Here is a 19,400-nt window from a genome sequence, read left to right as displayed (position 1 = left end):
CGTGTCTCACAACCGATTACTCTAGCCAGGCAAGGACAAATTGGAGAGCTGGATAAGGAAAAGGGAGGGGTGATAACACAATAGGTTGGAAGTGGTGAAATACCACAGTCCTCCTCAACAGAAAAGCAGTTGAAATCAATTTCTTCTTTGGCAGGTGTTAAAATCTCACACCCCTCCTGAAACCACCAATTACAGTGACCAATGAAGAATTGGGAAGCAGTTTCTGTAGGTGTCTGGCTGGCTGAGTTTCTGGCTGAATGCTTATTATACAGAATGCCATTTGTTTTCAGGGTTTTACAAAAGCTATTTGGTTGGGGCGCACGCGCACAAACTGACGACAAAAAAATTTCCAGCCACAATTATCGAGCTTCACAGACAGGCAAAGTCAGGAAAATGCTGCTTGAGAACTGATTGGGGTTTGTTTGACGTGTATTTCCCTGGTATGTTTTGACATGAGGTGTTGAAATTTGTGTTTTAAAGGTTATAAAGCTTTAACTGTTTAAATCAACATCTATTGTCATTAATTATCTGATCCCCCTCCCCCAATTAACTTCCCACAACTGCGAGCATTTACATAAACATTTAAAAAAGGCCTAAAACCCATAATTTTGCAGAGCTGTGAACATTTAAAATTGATAAAAATCTTTTAAATAAAGCTTAAAAATCATCACTATTATCTGTCAAAATTATGAAAATCATCAACGTCCACCAGGCCTAGTTATAAACACAAGTCATTTAAAGTCCCCTAGGAAACAAATCCCCACTAGCCCACGCTTAGGCTGTTACCCACCTATTGTGGTTCTGCCAGCCTGGATCCAGCACTCAGTGACCTGAACAGAAGCGGGGGGTTGGGATCAGGTTCTAGTACGTCCACACTGCAATGTAAGCCCAGGGTTCAAACTCAGGCTCAAGGGTTACAAATGAGTGTAGACACTCAAGTCCTAGGTTAACAAACCCAGGATCTGCTCACACAAGTTCTACTAACCCTGGGCTTACATCGCAATGTAGACATACCCTTTAGGACTACATCCTAGATCTTACCTCTCAGTCCCAACAAAGGATGGTGACAGCACTGATCTGCTGACCAGGACGACTTGGTTCAGTTCCCAGCAATGTCACAAGCTCCTGGCATGACCCTGGGCTAGTCAGTTCAGCTCTGTCCCTCACCTACCAAACAGGCCCGGGATAACGCTTGCTTGGCGAGGAAATATTTCATTCCTATTCGGGAGGCTCAGACTCTGCAGTGACCAACAGCAGACACCTCCTAAACTCCCCACACCTGGAGTAGGAAATTCCACCCACCTTCAACCTGGCTGCTACCCCAGAGAGGCAGGGCTGGAACAGCAGGTTTGAAGCGAATGCCGGAGTGACATCTGTGTTCCTTCACAGATGCGCCGCTCAGATCAGATCTATAGTTGGTATTCCTGGGCTGGCAGGGCCGGCTTTAGGAAGTGCTGGGCCCAATTCGAACATTTTCAGCGGGGCCCCGACAGGGATGACTTAAAAAAAAAAAAACATAAAAGAACACCTTTCATTTCTTCCATGTATTATTTACTTTCCATAACTATATAAATAATAACCAAATTATATATTACATACATTGCGTAATGTATGTGAATGCATGCTAACCCTACCTAAAGTTCTTGATGCCCCCCCGGAACCCCTGCCCCATCCACCCCACTTCCCGGTCCCCTGACTGCCCCCTGCCGCCCCATCCAACCCCTCCTCTCATTCCTGATGGCCCCCCGGGACACCTGCCCCATCCAACTACCCATTGTCTCTGTCCTTGACTGCCCCTGGAACTCCTGCCCCTGACTGCCACCCACCGCCCAATCCATCCCCTGCTCCTTCCTGACTGCCCCCCTGGGACCCTTGCCCCCATTAAATCCCCCTGTTCCTTGCCCTCTGACCACCTCGACCCCTATCCACAACCCCCCGAACTCCCCTGCACTCTTCCAACACCTGCTCCCTGCCCCCTTACCGCACTGCCTGGAGCGGGTCTGGGTCCAGATCCGGGTCTGGATCCGCTCGGCCAGGGTCGGGTCTGGGCCAGAGCCGCTCAGTCGGAGCCGGGGCCTGGCCAGGTCCACTCGGGCCAGGCCGGGTCAGGGTCCGGGCCGGAGCCGCTGGGCCAGGGGCCGGGCTGGAGCCGCTCCGTCTGGGCTGGTGCCGTGGGGCTCGAGCCGAGCTGGGACGGAGCCGCACGGCCGGGTCTGGGTCTGGGGCCGAGCCGGAGCCACTCGGCCGGGACTGAGACCGGCGCCGCAAGGCCCGGGCCTGGATGGAGCTGCTCCGCCGGGACCGGGCTGGGGCTGGGTGCGTTCGGCCGTGGACAGGCCGGGGGGCCAGGCCGGAGGGAGCCACGCGCTTGGCCAGGGCCGGACTGGGCCGCGCTGTGCCTCCCTGGAACCTCCTCGCCCCCCACCCGCTCCAGCTTACCTCCTGCCTGCTGCTTGTTTCAGGCTTCCCATGAACATCTGGTTCGCGGAAAGCAGGGGAGGGGGAGGAGAAGGGGGGCAGAGCGTTCAAGGGAGGACGGGGAAGAGGGCCAGGGCCGGGGTGGACAGTTGCACGGGGCCCTCTAGGCGTGGGGCCCCATTCAGGGAAATCGGCCGAATCGGCCTAAAGCCGGCCCTGTGGGCTTGGATACCAAGCACCGATAACCAGATGAGCACAGGACACCTGTTTTTAAGGTAAAGGCTGGAAAGGTACTGGGGTTGCAGGGGACAGCCCAGGGGTAGGCCAAGGCAGCAGGTCCAAACCCCCCTTGCCTGTGATGAATGGCTTCTACACTGCCGTCAGCCCCAGTGAAAGGGGGCTAGATGGTGACTGGCAGCAGCCACTGAGGTGAGGTGGGGATAGTGGGTGGGGAGACCCAGGGAGCAGGGGTACTGCCAGGGGGCAGTGTCCGAGGACAAGGGGCACTGGATCTGGGAGGGCCACAGGGGCCAGTGGCAGCGAGGCACCAGCCTGCAGAGGGCGCTCCGGGTCAAAAGAGCTAATTCCCAGGCCCACCAACAGGAGGCGCCGCAGGGGTGAGTCTCGCTCCCTCACAGGCTCTGAACGCTGGGCAACGAGAGAGACAGGAGCAGACCTTGAAAACGGTGAAAAAGAAAAGCGTGCGCTGGCTGCTGGGAGTTCCAAGGGGGGCTCTGTTTATTCACCTCCTGGGTTCTCGGCCTTTCGGATTCATGTTGTCCAGCTTTTCTCACTGGCCACAAGGCCTAGAAACGAACCAGAAGGTGAAGCAACAGTTGGGGTTCACTGCACATCTCTCCTCCTCCCTGGCCTCATCAAGCCCGGCCTCTTCATTTTCAGGCCTCTGGCCTGGTGCTACAGGGACTGAGTCCAGATCTCCAGCGCTAACGGCATGAACTGCTCCAGTGTGAGCTGAGCTGGGCTCAAACAACCCAGATCCTCTGTGCGTCGGGTGCAGAGGAACAGCCTGTAACACACAGGCCAGGAGGGGCAGCTTGTTCCCGTCTGGCCCTGGAAAGGCCCCTGCACTGGTGAGGGGGATTTCTGGGGTAGTCCCAAAGCAGGGGGCCTTGACCCCTCCCTCCAGCCCCTTTGCACCCCGACTCAGGCCCTCACTTTGCAAACAGCCATCGGACTCCTCTTCCCAGCCTTGCTCCCCTCTGCTCCCCCAGCCGGCTCCTATCGCACCCCGCTCCCTTAGCCCCGATCCACCCTGCCTGCTGCAAACCAGACCCCTTCTGCTGTCTGCCTTCCCCATGGAATGAGCCGCCTCCGTCCCTCCCCCAGCAAGCATGGATCTCCCCTCCTGCCCCACCCCTCAAATCCAGGGGCCTCCCTCCCCCCATTCCCAGATCCACCCACCCTAGCACTGCTGTTCCCGCCCTGCTGAGAGCCCTCCATCCTCCCCCCAGCCCATCTGAGCAGAGCAGGGCGCGGCTGCTAGCTGGGTGGGCTGGTTATGGCTGCGGCTCTCCCTGCATGAGGCCCCATAGGAAGGGAGGTGATCCAGCAAACCCACAATGGCCCATCTGTTCTGTACGGCCCCTGGCTCCCATCCGCCCACAGATGCCCCTGCCCAGCCTTCATTCGGAAACCCCCACTCCCTTTCCCCTGGCATTGAGGGAGTGGCCCAGGGGAGGTACATCCAGGCAGCTGGATGGAGACAAGCAGGCCCCAGGCTAACAGAAACCACCCTGCGTCCTTGTGACAGCCCTGCCTCCTCGCGGCCCCCAGCAAACAGACACACACATTGCCCTGAACCCCACCGGGGGTCCCACACTTCACAGCCTGTGCAGGCCAAGCTCCCTGCACACACACTGGGCTACCTGCATCCATCCCACCTCCCCCCACCCCCCAAAGCTCCCATCCTCCTTTATTGTAGGGACTCCAAGCAACTCCCTCCACTATGCCTGGGCTCTGTATGCCCCCAAATTCCTCCTGTGACGGGTTGGATCACAGAAACCCCCTTGGGAGCTGCCACCCGATGTGCAAAGACTACCCCTGCTCCTGTTTTCCCTGCCAGCTCAGGACTCCAGCACCCTGTCTTGCTGAGCCAGACTCTCCCGTCTGGCTCCAGACACAGATCCAGGGTCTGAATCACTTGTCCCAAAGCTGCAAGTTTACCTGAAAACAGCTCACAGAAGTGTGCTTGTCTTTAGCACTCAGATGCCCAACTCCCAGTGGGGTCTAAACCCAGATAAATCCGTTTTACCCTGTCTAAAGCTTATGCAGGGCAAACTCATAAATTGTTCGCCCTCTATAACACTGATAGAGAGATATGCACAGTTGTTTGCTCCCCCAGGTATTAATACATACTCTGAGTAAATTACTAAATAAAAAGTGATTTTATTAAATACAGACAGTAGGATTTAAGTGGTTCAAAGTAGTAACAGACAGAACAAAGTAAGTCACAAGCAAAATAAAATAAAATGCGCAAATCTATGCCTAATCAAACTGAATACAGATAATCTCACCCTCAGAGATGCTTCAGTAAGTTTTTCTCAGACTGGACACCTTCCAGGCCTGGGCACAATCCTTTTCCCTGGTACAGCTCTTGTTGCAGCTCAGGTGATAGCTAGGGGATTCTTCATGATGGCTCCTCTCCCCCTCTGCTCTCTTCCACCCCTTTATATATCTTTTGCATAAGGCGGGAACTCTTTGTCTCTCTGGGTTTCCACCCCCCCTCACTGGAAAAGCACCAGGTTAAAGATGGATTCCAGTTCAGGTGACATGATCACATGTCACTGCAAGACTTCATTACTCACTTGCCAGCACACACATATACAGGGAGACTCACAGGTAAATACAGCCATCTGCAGACAATGGGAGTCATCAAGATTCCAAACCATCATTAATGGTCCACACTTTACACAATTACAATAGGCCCTCAGAGTTACATTTTATATTTCTAGTTTTAGATACAAGAGTGGTACATTTATGCAAATCAGATGATCACACTCAGTAGATTATAAGCTTTGTAATGATACCTTACAAGAGACCTTTTGCATGAGGCATATCCCAGTTACTTACATTCACTTATTACCGTATTTTCTCTAAAACTATCTCAGTTACATTATATTGACTTATTATCAAGTTTTTATAAAACCATATAGACTGCACAACGTCACACCTCCCTCCCCAGATACAAGGATCCCCCATGCCAGGGCCTCTGTGCATCCCCCTCCCCACATACCAGCACCCCACAATGTCCCAGAAGCTGGGAATGAGCGACAGGGGATGGATCACTCCATGATTGCCTGTTCTGTTCATTCCCTCTGGGGCACCTGGCACTGGCCACTGTCGAAGACAGGACACTGGGCTAGATGGACCTTTGGTCTGACCCAGTACGGCCGTTCTTATCCCCCCACAGGGCTCTGTGCTCCCTCTCCCCCCACACACTCATTTCTTTACCTCTGGGCGATCAATCACACAAGGTACCAACCTGCCAGACGCCCCGGGCACAGGGCCAGAGCTGAGCTGGGGGAGGTGATGCTGGAAGGTGCTGCCAGCGCCCGGCTCTTTGATCCACACAGACCAACCCCTGCCATCCTGCAGCCGATCAGCTGCAGCTTCCCAGGGTCAGCCAGACACAGAGAAACGCCACCAAGCCGATCAATTCACCGACCTGAACACACCTTTTCTCCACCCTCAGATCCGCTCCCCCCAGATGTCAAACCCTCAGTCCCTTCTCGGGTGTTTCCCCCACACCCTTGGGAGTTTGAAGGGGGGTTTCCCCTCTTCTGCCTCCAACAACCACATTCCTTTAAGAAATTCACTAACCCCTCTCACCCCCCACCAAATTTCCCCTGGACACAAGGCATCACTTACCCTGATCCCAAGCAGCTGCAGCGAGCTGAATGCATCGCACTTGTTCCCTGCAGTGATTGATGGCACTGCAGCATTCCAGCCCCTCCTCCCTTTTATCTCCTGAGCCCTCGCACTCCTTCTCCCATTGGCTGTTCAGGATGCCGATCGGAGCAGTAATGGCGGAAGGAGGGGAAGAGGGATTGATGAATGGACAGAGTTGATGATGAACTCTGTATGATCTCGCTTGTCTCCGCTAGCCCTGCTCGGAAGCTGCTAAGCACTGGAATAAATTGCCTAGGGAGGTTTCATTTTCCCCGGGGAATTTATCTGTGTTACCACAAGAAAAAACAGGTGTAAATCAGGACAAAAACCAATTCATAATTTTTCTGGGTGAATATCGGGGTTTGTTTTGGTGGACGGAAAGACGGGTGCGGGGGGGGGGGGGGGGGGAAGTATTCCGTAGATTAATGCTTTCAATTCCGTTCATCAATGCGGTTTGCTGCAGCACTGAAAGGGATCTCCAAACACAAGGTCACATGTCTCTAATCCCCAAATAAAACTTTTCATTTGAACAAAGTTACTGTTGTAGACTTAGAACTATGATTTCCCTCCCATGGACAATTCCACATTTCCAGCACAGAGAGAGAGAGTGTGTGTTCCAAATAGGAACTAATGGTCCCCCACAGAAGGGATTGTTAAAAAAATGGTTTGCAAAACCGTCCAGTCCCACCTCTCCAGCTCCCTGGCACCCCACTGGGGGCAAACTTCCAAACAGTTTGGAAGCCCTGGGAGACCCAGCTCCCCACCTGACACAATGCTGAGGACCTGGGAGTCTGACAACTCAGGCTCCTGAGAAGGCCACCAGGTGGGCGGCTGAGGAGCCAGGCGGGCAGACCACCAGGTAAGTTTCCGTCCAAACTTTTGTCAAAATAGACACGACCCTGCAGAATGTCTTGATTTTTGATGAATCACCATTTTCCCGACAGGAAAAACGACCTGCTGAAAAATTTCTGCCCGGATCCATTGGTGACTCTGTAACACACTGGTCAGTGCGGGTCACAGGTCGCTGCCTGCACCTGCTCCACTGAGGATCGACGTCCATTACAGCCGTCGCTACAAAGCCTGGCCCTGCAGCTCCAGCCCAGGGCAGCTCCTGCGTCTTGTTCTGTACATTCCCTGGCTCAACTCCTGGGGTGTCAGCCATGACAGCGGCTGTCACACCTCCACTGGGACACCCAGCGGCAATAAACACACACCTCTGAATGCAAGGACTGCTGCAGGACAGGCACATCTCTGGGAGTCAGGTGGGGATTCGCAAACTACCAAGTAGCATCTGACAAAACAACACCTTTATTGGGTGAGTGTGAGGAAGATTAAGGAAAACCTTAGATCCTGCAAATCCCATGAGAGAGAGTTCCCCCCATGCTACTTAACCCCCCCCCAAAAAAGTCGGTTAATATATTACATATAAATATAAACAGAATTCAGACACAAGTGAGACAGACACATACATACATGTTATTACAGACCAAATGCATCACTCAGCGCATTTGCCCAGAAGCTGGGGCCAATTTCTACACACTCAGTGACTGCAGTAGCAACAGGCCATTGACGTTCCTGCTACAGCGACAGGGTTTAATTTCCAGTTATTAATGGAGGTAGAAGCAGCGTAACTGACACTGTCCATCCTGTTACTTTTTCCTCTGTGTGGTTCCTCCTCCCCCTCATCCTTCCTCTGCATTTGGTTCAGACCCAGGAGAGGAGCCCCACTGTGAACTATCCCACACTTAATTTACCTGTAAACAGCCAGAGAGAGAAACAGCCTTTGTCTGACAGAAAACCTGGTTCACAGCTTTGCAGGTGACCACCCGCCTAGACACAGACACTGGGACCATAATGGTCGGTGTCTACACAGAACTGCTTGCACACCAGCCGTACGTGTGTTTCACAATGACACTGGTGACCAGTGACACACACTTGAATGTGAGACTCACCCCCCAGGCCCCCACGCTGGCCCCTTTGCCAGGTGGCACTAAGGGGTCTCTGGATCACACCGTGCGTCTAGTGTGGGACAGTCCAGGGGTCACTAGAGAAGAGAAGCAGAACGACAGGGTCCCCTAGGCACCGTGACACAGAAATAATAAGATGCAAATGCCCTAAGCCCCATTCCTTAGACCAGTGGGGCTCAAACGTTTGTACCGGTGACTCCTTTCACACAGCAAGCCTCTGAGTGTGACCCCCCCCCCCCCATGAATTAAAAACGCTTGTTTATATATTTAGCACCATTATAAATGCTGGAGGTAGGGTTTCGGATGGAGGCTGACAGCTCACAATCCCCCATGAAATAACCTTGCAACCCCTTGAGGGGTCCCGATACCCAGTTTGAGAACCCCTGGCTTAAGCCATTGGTTTGCAACCTTTCTTCACTTGCAGAGCCCTGCAAAATTTCAAATGGAGGTGCAGACCCCTTTGTAAATCTTAGACATGGTCTGCAGATCCCCAGGGGTCCGCGGAGCACCGGAAACCACTGGCTTAGACAGTTAGAATGAAAGTCCTGCAACAATCTCCTCTCATTGTTTTCTGGTTCTCTCCCTGACTGTTGTCTTTGGGGCAGCTCTTTGTTATATGTTTGTCTATTATTATTTATTGGTATTACAAGTGACATTTACCCCCAGTCATTTAACGTCGCTTAACATCAACAATGGAGTGCAGCAGGGCTGCGTAGTGGCTCCTACATCGCTTAATATTTACTTCCCACTCCTGCTGGAACGTGCGTTCCGTGATGTCCGAGGGGGTGTCTGTACTAGCACCAGACAGGATGGAGGTGGGTTTAACACTGCACGGTGCAGAGCTAAGAAGAAGGTGAAGTAGATCATCATACGGGACGTGTTGTTTGCAGATGTTGCAGCCCCTGTGGCTCACCGTGTTGATGTCCTGCAACATTATTACCAAGGTCTCTGATTCATGCAAAATCTCTGGGCTAACAAGAAGCTTGAAGAAGACAGTTATCACGCCCCAGGGCTCTTCAGAGCCAGTTCCAGATATCACCTTAGGGGGTGTTCGTCTGGATGGTGTGGACCAATTTTGCTACCTTGGCTCTACTGTTACCAGCCATGTAGATCTTGACGCTGAGCTCACTAGCAAATCAACAAAGCTGCCGGGAACTTTTGTCTTTTGCAAGACAGAGCCTGGAACAATGACAAATGGTCCATTAAAGTGAAAATCTGTATTTATAAGACGTGTGTGTTATCCACTCTTCTATAGGACTCGGAAACATGGACGACTTACGCCAAACATACCAGGAGACTAACCAGCTTCCATGTCAGATGCGTGAGTAAAATTCTTCAAAGAAGACGGCAACACGGGTGACAAATGTGCAAGTGCTAAATTGTGCTGGTATGTCACTTATGGGAATGTTAATTAGTAAGAAAGGACTCAGGCAGCTTGGTCATGTCACGTGAATGCCGGATTACAGGATCCTGAAGAGTTTGCAGGACTTTGACGCTCGCGAAGGGTCTAGAAAGAGAGGCAGACCGCTGCGCAGATTCCGGGATGCTTGCAAAGCTGATCCAGTGTCCTTTGGAATCTCTGGATGATTGGGAAAGGAACGCAGAATGCCACGCCGGTTGGCAGAGTCAGCTTGTAGATGGAGCGAGGTGAATTGGATCAAACTTTGTGATGACCGGCATCTGCTGCTTGGATTCAGAGCGTTGCTAATGTGTGGGTGTGTCGTACCTGTGGACTGGTCTGTCACTCACCCATCGGACTCAGCAGCCATCAAAGAACTCACCGGCGCACAGACCATGCGCTGTAAAGAGCGACGGTGCCATTGCATTTGTGCTGCAGTGGCACTTAGCCCGTCATGGAGCATGACTCAGTTGTGCTAGGGGCGGTACAAACACAGAACAGACAAGTGTAAGACAAACGGCAACAGGTCGAGCACATGGTCAGAGTAAGGTATTTTACAGAGTCTAGCACAATGTGATCTCTAAAGTATCATACATTACAATAATAATTTGTAATTCAGTCTCTAGGGGGCAGTCCTATACAGGGGATACTGGTATGACAGTGTTAAAGGGGGCTGCTCAGTGAAGTTAATGGGGCCCAGAACCTGAAAGATATTTAGGTTCTCATCTCCCACCTTTGAGGATCTGGTCCTGTGAGTTTTTCCAGTAACTTCAATAAGCTTTGGATCAGAACTTCTATCAGGCTCCTTTTTTGCACCCCCCAGAGTGTGCTGTGTGTTATTGCTGTGTGTTAGTGCTGTGTGTTAGTGTGTGTTATTGCTGTGTGTTAGTGCTGTTATAACGAATGCCAGCCTCGTTATCTGTTTCTGGGAGAGTCCCACTAGTGCTGGTCAGGAATCTTTTGATAAAGCAGCTTTTTGTTTGAAAATGCTGATTCAGTGAATCCAAAACTTTTTGCAGAAACAGAGCTGGTTTGGTGAAACTTTCCTTGGGACGAGTTCTCACAGCCAGGACAGACCATGTGAGAATAGCCCAGGGGTCAGGGCCCTCACCTGGGATGTGAAAAAAACCCGGTCAAGTCCCTGATCTGTCCCATTCAGAGCAGCGACTTACTTGTATCTCCTACCTCTCAGGTGAGTGCACTCACTGTTGGGGGAGTGGGTTGCTCTCCGCTTGTTTGGGAAATTGTGGAATGGTTTCATCCCGATTTGGGACAGAATTTTTTTTTTTATATCAATATTTTTTGTCGTATGGGAAAACCATTTCCTGCACAGCAATTTACAGGCTGTCCTGTACAAGGCACTTCCCAAACAGGGAAGGCACACTTTGTCCTTAGATTGTAGGCAATTCACAGCAGGGAATCTATGTTAAGGGGAAGGGAAGAAAAACATGTCATTTATCTACAAATCAATAGACCAGATCAAAAACTTGCCATCAAAACATTTTTCTTACAAAAAGAAAATGTCTAGCCCCTTTTCCCCCTCCCCAATGTGTTCATTTTGGTTGAATTTCATTTCTTTTTCTTTGTTTGGACAAAAGATTTTGAAATGAAAAATTCTGGAAAGAACCCTCCCCCCCCCACACTACTTTCTGTCTCTCTTTAAAAAATATTTCCCCCATCCCTCCCTCCCGCCGTGGGGAAAAGAGTTTTTAAAAGTGAGAGGAAGTAGGGTTGGTTGGTTGATTTTTCCTCCCACCAAAACAAAGGTTTATTTACTTGTCTATTTTAAACACCAGAGTAATCCAAAATGGGAGGCCCGGCTTAAGCGGGAATTATTTGGGGGCAGGTCTCTGGCCAGTATTGTACAGGAAGTCAGACGACATGACCACCGCGGTCCCTTCTGGCCTTGGAATCTACGACTCGGGTTCAGTTTTCTGTTTGTGTTTTGTTTGTTTTTTGCTTTAGTTTCTGCTCCAAGTTAAGGACCCTCAGATTTCCCTCAACCACCATGACAGCTCCCCTTGTGACCCTTAGGGCAGAGTTTCAGAACAGCTCAGCTCATTGTATATGGCGTTGGTGAGCCGGACGCCGGACTGGTGCCTTTCTGGAAGATAGACTTTAGCCAAACAGAAGTTATTGGGCTCAATACAGGGGTAAGTGGGGGAAGTTCTCTGGCCCGTGCTAGGCAGGAGGCCAGACTAGATCATTTAATGGTCCCTTCTGGCCTTAACCTACATGAATCTATTGAAAACCTGGCCACTAATTTGGTTCCTGACTGGGAGTCATTTTGGGTTACTCTGGTATTTACACAGCCCAGGGGAAGTGACTAAACCCTTCCAGGAGCTCTCCCGACCCAATCTTAGCTCAGAGCAATGAATTAAATGCACATGATGAGAGATGCTAAGTCTCTCCCATTCACAATTTCACTCAGAATAAAAATAAATAAATAAAGGATGGCAAAAAAATCCTGGAGAAAACACTGTTAAAAAATGTTTCTTGTCAAATTCTGATCAGATCTACTCAAAAACACACGCACAAAAATAAAGTTCATCAGAGCAGCCATACGGGGTCAGGCCAATGCTCCATCTAGCCCAGTGTCCTGTCTTCCCACAGTTGCTGGTGGCAATTGCTTCAGAGGCAATGAACAGAACAGGGCAATTATCAAGTGATCCATCCCGTGTCGTCCAGTCCCAGCTTCAAATGATGTTTCCAAGATCCACTGGCTACTTCTTACCCCGACTTTGGTTCAGTCTCTTCGGCCTTTTCCCAAGTGTAAGGGTCTGTATCCCACACTCAGGGTCTCTGTCCCCCTGCAGTAGCTGCTGTTCACAAGTCTGGTTCTTTAGCTCAAAGAATAGCTGCCTCTGCCTGTATTTTAGTGTCAGGCCAGTCTCCATCGCGGAGGCCAGTCCGTCGTGGTCCATCCCTCCTGCTGCCATTCAGGCATCGCACCCAACCCTCACTCTTTGCCTCGCGGGTGCTGAGCCCCTGTCCCCTTTTCGGGCTAGGCCCGGCCGGGTTACATGGGTTGCTTGGCCATCAGACGCTCTCTAACACCAGCCCCAGGCCTGGCTTCAGGGGTGGGTCCGATATTCCTAATCTAGGCGAGGTTCACGTGCTCATTTGTTGGGCTTTCATGAGCATCTTGTGCGGGATCGTTTTTAGTCTGGAACCTCCCCCCAGACCTGTTCGTCTAGGGTCACCCTCCCAGGAGCACTAGGCTCCAGACGACGTAGCCCTGGGGTTCATCGGAACACGCAAGCCCCTCCACCACGACAAGGTAACGATCCTCGGAGGGAGTCTATATGTTCTGGACATCTGGGTGCAGAGACGGGCAGAGCTATCACTTGGTGATGGTAAATGGGAGCGGGAGATCTACCGGCGGATTGGGGAGGTGGTGGCAGTGATGAGGCCACTGTGCCGATCTGTGGTGGTGAAGTGGGAGCTGAGTTCTCAGACAAAGCTCTCGGTTTACAGTTTAATCTATGTCCCCATCCTCACCTATGGCCATGAACTTTGGGTAATGACTGAAAGGACGAGATCACGGGTACAAGCGGTGGAAATGAGGTTTCTCCGCAGGGTTGCTGGGCTTACTGTCTGAGACAGGGTAAGGTTACCCCCTGGTAGGCTTCCTTTCGAACTCTACTGAACATGTACCACTGGGAGGAGGCCCCGAGGCCAACCCAGAACACGTTGGAGGGATTATATCTCCCAGCTGGCCTGGGAATGCTTGGGAATCCCCCATAGGAGGAGCTGGAATCTGTTGTGGAGGAAAGGGAGGTCTGGTCCTCCCTACTCTCCATGCTGCTACCGCGACCCTCACCAGGAAAAGCAGCGTAGAGGAAAAAGAAAGAAGTCAGTGTCGACACTAGGTTCCAGAGTCAACGTGTCAATAAATTAAATGGGGCACTTTTCTGAGTTATTGTTTCAAGCTCTCATCTGACTCAGGCTCTGTTTGATTTGCCAGGGTATATTCATAACCAAGCGAGCTAGAAACATACTCTTCTTTAAATAAAAGCAGGGATTCTTCATAATCTAAATAACTTATTCACTTCCAGTATTAACAGAATATTAGATTTAAACCTCTAAAACCCCTGTCCAGTAGTACCATGTCAGTGGTGTTATTGTGTAGTAGAGTTAGTGTTGTGAGCGTTGTAAAGATGTTTTTTCAGCAGGGATCTGGAGGGAGCAATGGTTGGAGAGGTAGGATGCTGCACAAGAGATGATGAATGTGTAAGTTCTGCATCCACTGAAGAGGCTGCATTGGCCCTTTAAGTGATCTTAGACATTGTGTCCCCTCCTGCGGCGCTTGGCTTCCTTCTAGAGCACTGGTCCGGCCAGCTGCAGATGAAATGTCTGTCTGAGTAGCACCTGGAGCTGCTGACCCCATATTCATTCAGGTAAGCGCACTGCCCTTCCCCTCTGACCTGAAACCTGCAATGAGAAGCAGTGTGGGGTTATCACATGCAGCCGGCTCCCATTCCTGCTCACGTACGGAGAAGCGATGTGGTCCAGTGCTGTACGACGCAGGGGAACTGGGGTCTCAACCAGGCTTTGCTACTAATCAACCCTGAGCGAGTCACTTCTAGCTGTAAATGTCACAGTGGACACTGAGCCCCTGAAAAATCCGGCTCACAGAGAACAGGAAACAGAGGTTGTGAAGTTTCTTGCAGGTCTTTCCAGTGTGTGAGGGGACATGGGCCTGGAAGGGAGTTCCTGGGTCACTGAGTCCAGCCCCCTGCTATGGCAGGCAACCCCGGCATATCGGCCTGTTCGTAGACTTCTCGGGCTCTGTATTCTATCTAGTTAGATGGTTCGCCTCCACTGCTCCTACGGGGTGACTGCTTCAGAACCTGCCTCCTCTGATGGGCTGAAACCTTCTGCTAATTTCCAGCCCCAAATTAATTCCTGGCCAGTTTATCCCTGTGTGTTCTTGTGCCAACATTGTCCTGTAGCTTCAGTAGCTCCTCTCCCGCCCAGGTGTCTACCCCCGAGGTATTTACAGAGAGCAATGAGAGACCCTCTCATCTTGCTAGGCTCAACCAGCCAAGCTCTTTCAGTCCCCTCTGATAAGAGAGACTCTCCATTCCCGTGAGCATCCTAGCTGCGCTTCGCTGCACTGCACCTGTTCCAGTCTGAGTGCGTCTTTCTTGAATACAGGTGACCAGAACTGGACGCATTAGTGCAGCTAGACTGGAAATCAGGCAATACCTCAGGGTAAGCAAACCTCATAAGAACGGCCGTGCTGGGTCAGACCAATGGTCCATCTAGCCCAGTATCCTGTCTGCTGACAGTGGCCGGTGCCAGCTGCTTCAGAGGGAATAAACAGAACAGGGCAATTATCAAGTGATCCTGTCGGCCACTCCCAGTTTCTGGCAAACAGAGCTAGGGACACTCAGAGCATGGGGTTGCTTCCCTGACCATGTTGGTTAATAGCCATTGATGGACCTGTCCTCTCACTTTCCCTCCAGACTCTCCTCTTCCAGCAACTTCCCCTTTCTCCCAATATCCTTTTGCTGCCCCACCTGCCCCTCTCATTATCTTCTCCCCCTGGGTCTCCCAAGCCCTCCCCCACACTTCCCATCCATTTCCTCTGCCTCCCCTTCTGCCCCAGGCAGCCAGAGCCCAGCTGTGCTTAGCAAGGCCATAACGCGGCTACTGAGCTGCTCCCCCACGGAGCTGCTGCATCTTCTGCCGCATCCCGTAGCCATAGCGATTCCCCTCGGTGGGGTGTCATTGTGCACGAGTGATGGGATGTGCTCGTCAATGATTCAGGGGGAACCGTTTACACAGAGGTGGGTGACAAATGGAATTTCCATCTTGAGGGAAATTCTCATGTTTTGGGACAAAAAGTCAAAATATTTAAATTTCCTAAAGAACAGAAATTCTCTTCCTCTCTCCCCCAAAAAATGATTTAGGTTGACCCAAAATGAAACCTTGTCATTAGATAGATAGACCGTGGGGCTGATGCCAGGCATCGTGGGAACTGTAGTTCTTGGTTCTTCCACTGTTCTCTCCTATAGGTCCTGATTCCCAGCTGGACTACACCTCCTATGATGCACTGCAGTGTCTTCCTACCACCAAAATACCACATAAGAACATGCATGAGTGAGACACTGCAGTGCATCATGGGAGATGTTGTCTGGTCAAAGACCAGACACAAATGGGACCGGAAGAACACAGAACTACAATTCCCACGATGTGCTGCAGCGGCCCCACAGGCAAACCAAAATGAAAATGTTTCATTCGGGGTTGACTGAAAATAAACATTTGAGTCAATTTCCACAAAGGAAAAATCTCATCCAAAGTGACCTTTCCCTGCAGGAAATTTTGCTTTCAACACAACCAGATTTTCCATAAGGGAAAACTTTGAGCTGGAATTTTTCCAACCAGTCCCACTTGTGTCATCCACATTACCCGAGTGGGGCTCTCTGTCCTCCTCTGGTGCCTACGCTATGGAAGAGGTCTACAAGTCTCCTCCAGGTGCAACCTCCACAGAACTAGCCCTGTAGCTCAGGCAGTAGAGAATCAGGCTTTTAAGAGCCTAAGGTCTCGCTTTCAATCCCCGTTCTCCACCCAGCCCAGGGTTTTGTTGCATTTCTCTGCGCCCTAATACTGAGAAAGCGAATGAGGAAAAGGGACGCACAGGTTGTTGAATATGGTACCGTTGGTCCACTTCCAGGGCTGGCCCTCGCCTGGTTCCCTCTGGAGGCCAATCCAGCGGTAAGGGATCCCTCTATAGCGTGACATGAAATCCTGTGGATAAGAACACACACATTATATCCTTAGCTGTGTTACAGCCGCCTTCACGGGGATCAGGGCCCCCACGCGCTAGGTGCTGCACACACAGAAAGCTGGTCCCTCGTCCAAAGAGCTGCCAGTCAAACTACACAGGGCAAAGGGGTTCAGATTTTTTGCTCAGGAAAAATTTATTTAAAAAGCCCAAATACTTCTTCCTCCCCCCATTTTGTACCTCGGGGGTTTCCTCCCATTTTCTTACAGTTTCCCAACTTTGGGGAATCATAGAAATGAATGGCTGGAAGGGACCTCAAGAGATCATCAAGTCCAGCCCCCCATGCTCAGGCAGGACAAAATAAACCTAGACAATCACCTCCCGTGTCTTACATACAACACTCCTGTTCATACACCCCAGGATGAGATTCGCCTTTTTCTCAGCAGCGTCACATTGTCGACTCATAGTCATATTTGTGATCCACTGGAACCCCCAGATCCTTTTCAACAGCACTACTGCCTAGCCAGTTATTCCCTATTTTGCCTTCATGCATTTGAGTTTTCCTTCCTAGGTGAAGAACTTTGCACTTGTCTTTATTGCTGGTTAAATTATATAGATATAGATAGTGTGGCAAAGTTCCTCCTCTACCTTGGTGGGTCCTGCACTTATTGGCGGATTTGCTCCCCTCAGTGATCTTCTCTTCTGGTGGAACCCACAGTCTCGGTCAACTACTCCTGTGTTGGATTAGGAGTTGGGAGGTTTGGGGGGAACCCGGGCCCACCCTCTACTCCGGGTTCCAGCCCAGGGCCCTGTGCACTGCAGCTGTCTAGAGTGCCTCCTGGTACAGCTGCGTGACAGCTACAACTCCCTGGGCTACTTCCCCATGGCCTCCTCCAAACACCTTCTTTATCCTCACCACAGGACCTTCCTCCTGGTGTCTGATAACGCTTGTACTCCTCAGTCCTCCAGCAGCACACCCTCTCCCTCTCAGCTCCTTGCGCCTCTTGCTCCCAGCTCCTCACACACACACACACACACACACACACACCTCACTGACTAACTGGGAGGCTTTTAACTAGTTCCAGCCAGCCCTTGATTTGCTTCAGGTGTCCCAATCACTGTAGCTATCTCCGCTGCCTTCTAGAAGGATCTTAATTGGCCCCAGGTGTCTTGATTAACCTGGAGCAACTGCCATTTGGTTACCATGGTACCAGGGGTTTGTTTAGCCTGGGGCTAACATACCTGTTCCGCACTACTTCACTGTAGCCATCTGGCCTTGCCCCGTCACAATAGATAAAAACGAGGCATATACTTTTGAGATGAAAATATTCCTTTCTTTTTCAGAGTAACATTTGCACTGTTTTCCTGCTGGGAAAAGTTTGGGAAATAGTTTTTTTGTTTTGTTTTTTAAAGGTGGGTTTCCACACCTTTTTCCCCATGCTTTTTCTTTTTCCTCCGTTTTTCCAGTATAAAATGATGTGGAAAAAGGAAAAAAAAAGGGGGGGGGGTAGGGTGAGGGGGAGGGAACCCCAAATTTTGAAAAATGAGATTTGAAAAACCCCAAACTGAAATGACATTTGGGGGGAAAATCAACTATTTTCTATTAAAAAATGTCAAATCCTGCCCCTGAATTTCTATTTTACAACCAGCTCCGCAGGGGATTCAGTTCCTTGAATCTAGGAGCTGCTTTAGGCCTTCAGGGGGTGCCAGGCTCTGGCATGTCCCTAGCTGTGGTTATGAAGGTTCGTGTCTCTTCCTTACCAGCTCCGGCAGGGAATCAATGGAAGCCAGGGAGGAGCTGAGGGAAGAGCAGTGGCTCTGGCTGGCGCTCCAGTTCCCTTCAGTCTCTGAGAAGTAGTAGCAGTTCCCTTGGAATCCCACCCAGCCATCCGGGCACGCAGCAGTGACGTGGGACGGGCAGCTTGGGCAGGGGGGCATCTTCTTGGCTGAAAATAAGCAAGTAGCACAGTGGTGAGAGATGGGCCTATCCCTGGTGTCTGTCTCTGCATGGGAATTCTGGCCAGAGAGGGCACTAAGACCCACACGTCTCGGCCCTGGGTTGTCGATTTGCAGAGATCCCAAGACCCAGAAGGGACCATTGTGAACATCTAGTCTGACCTCCTGCATCACACGGGTCTTAGAACTGCCCCAAAATAATCCCTTGAGCGGAACTTTTACATCATCATCCCATCGTGATTTAAAAACGGTCAGTGATGGAGAATCCACCGCACCCCTTGGTAACTCGTTCCGAGGGTGACTAACGCTCACTGTTAACAGCTGATGCCTTATTCCCAGTCTGAGTTTGTCCAGCTTCAATTTCCAGCCATTGGATCGTGTTAGACTGAAGAGCCCAATGTTAAATATTTGTGCCCCATGTAGGTATTTGTAGACGGGGATCAAGTCACCCTTTAACCTTCTCTTGTAAACAGATGGAGCTCTTTGAGTCTATCACTATAAAGCAGGTTTTAATCCTTCTTGTGGCTCAGCTCTGACCTCTCTCCAATTTATCAACGTCCTTCCTGAATTGTGGGCACCAGAACTGGACACGGGATTCCAGCAGTGGTCGCACCAGGGCCAAATCCAGAGGTAAAATAACCTCTCGGCTCCTACTCGAGATTCCCCTGGTTATACGTCCCAGGGTCGCATTAGCGGCTTTGGCCACAGTGCCCCACTGGGAGCTAGTGTTCAGCGGATTATCCCCCATGACCCCCAAACCTTGGGGCAAGGGGTGAAAAATGGAAGGGCTGGCTGCATTTCATGGTCTCCCCCTTGACGTACCATCCTCCGTACACACATGTGACGGTTGCCACACCAGGGCTAGAACTGGGGCCCTCCAGAGCGAAGAGCGAGACCCGTAATATCAGAGCCGAGAGCCACTAGGTGGGGCTAGAACAACTCATGTTCTCTGTGGCTGGGCCCAAAGGCTGGCCTGTCACACACACTTGCCAAGGCGTTCCACACAGGCCACTAAAAC

General features: G+C 51.0%; 2 protein-coding genes across 16 annotated transcripts in view; both read right to left on the bottom strand.

Annotated features, from left to right (window-relative positions):
* LOC101937830 (C-type lectin domain family 2 member D-like) overlaps positions 1-7,484 on the bottom strand; it is a 38,096-nt gene extending 30,612 nt beyond the window's left edge. Inside the window, exons 1-2 of the mRNA XM_065564160.1 lie at positions 6,307-7,484; positions 1,303-1,499 (exon numbers count right to left, since the gene is read on the bottom strand). The gene's annotated coding sequence lies outside the window, so the exon portion shown is untranslated. The remainder of the gene's footprint in view (positions 1-1,302; positions 1,500-6,306) is intronic.
* Positions 7,485-7,617: 133 nt separating this feature from the next.
* The window catches only part of LOC101939156 (C-type lectin domain family 2 member D-like), a 54,925-nt gene continuing 43,142 nt past the window's right edge, over positions 7,618-19,400 (bottom strand). For 14 of the 15 annotated variants that reach the window (XM_024112657.3, XM_024112662.3, XM_042846588.2 and 11 more), the window contains 3 exons: positions 18,188-18,372; positions 16,340-16,449; positions 7,618-14,127 (listed from right to left, as the gene is read on the bottom strand). In XM_024112657.3, coding sequence (XP_023968425.1) covers positions 13,965-14,127; positions 16,340-16,449; positions 18,188-18,372 — 458 coding nt within the window. In that variant the 3' untranslated portion in view covers positions 7,618-13,964. The remainder of the gene's footprint in view (positions 14,128-16,339; positions 16,450-18,187; positions 18,373-19,400) is intronic. The other variant, XR_010591973.1, reaches the window with a different exon arrangement.

Source organism: Chrysemys picta, chromosome 12 (genome assembly GCF_011386835.1).
Source record: "Chrysemys picta bellii isolate R12L10 chromosome 12, ASM1138683v2, whole genome shotgun sequence".
NCBI lineage: Eukaryota > Metazoa > Chordata > Testudines > Emydidae > Chrysemys > Chrysemys picta.
This window is presented reverse-complemented; position numbering and strand designations above follow the sequence as displayed.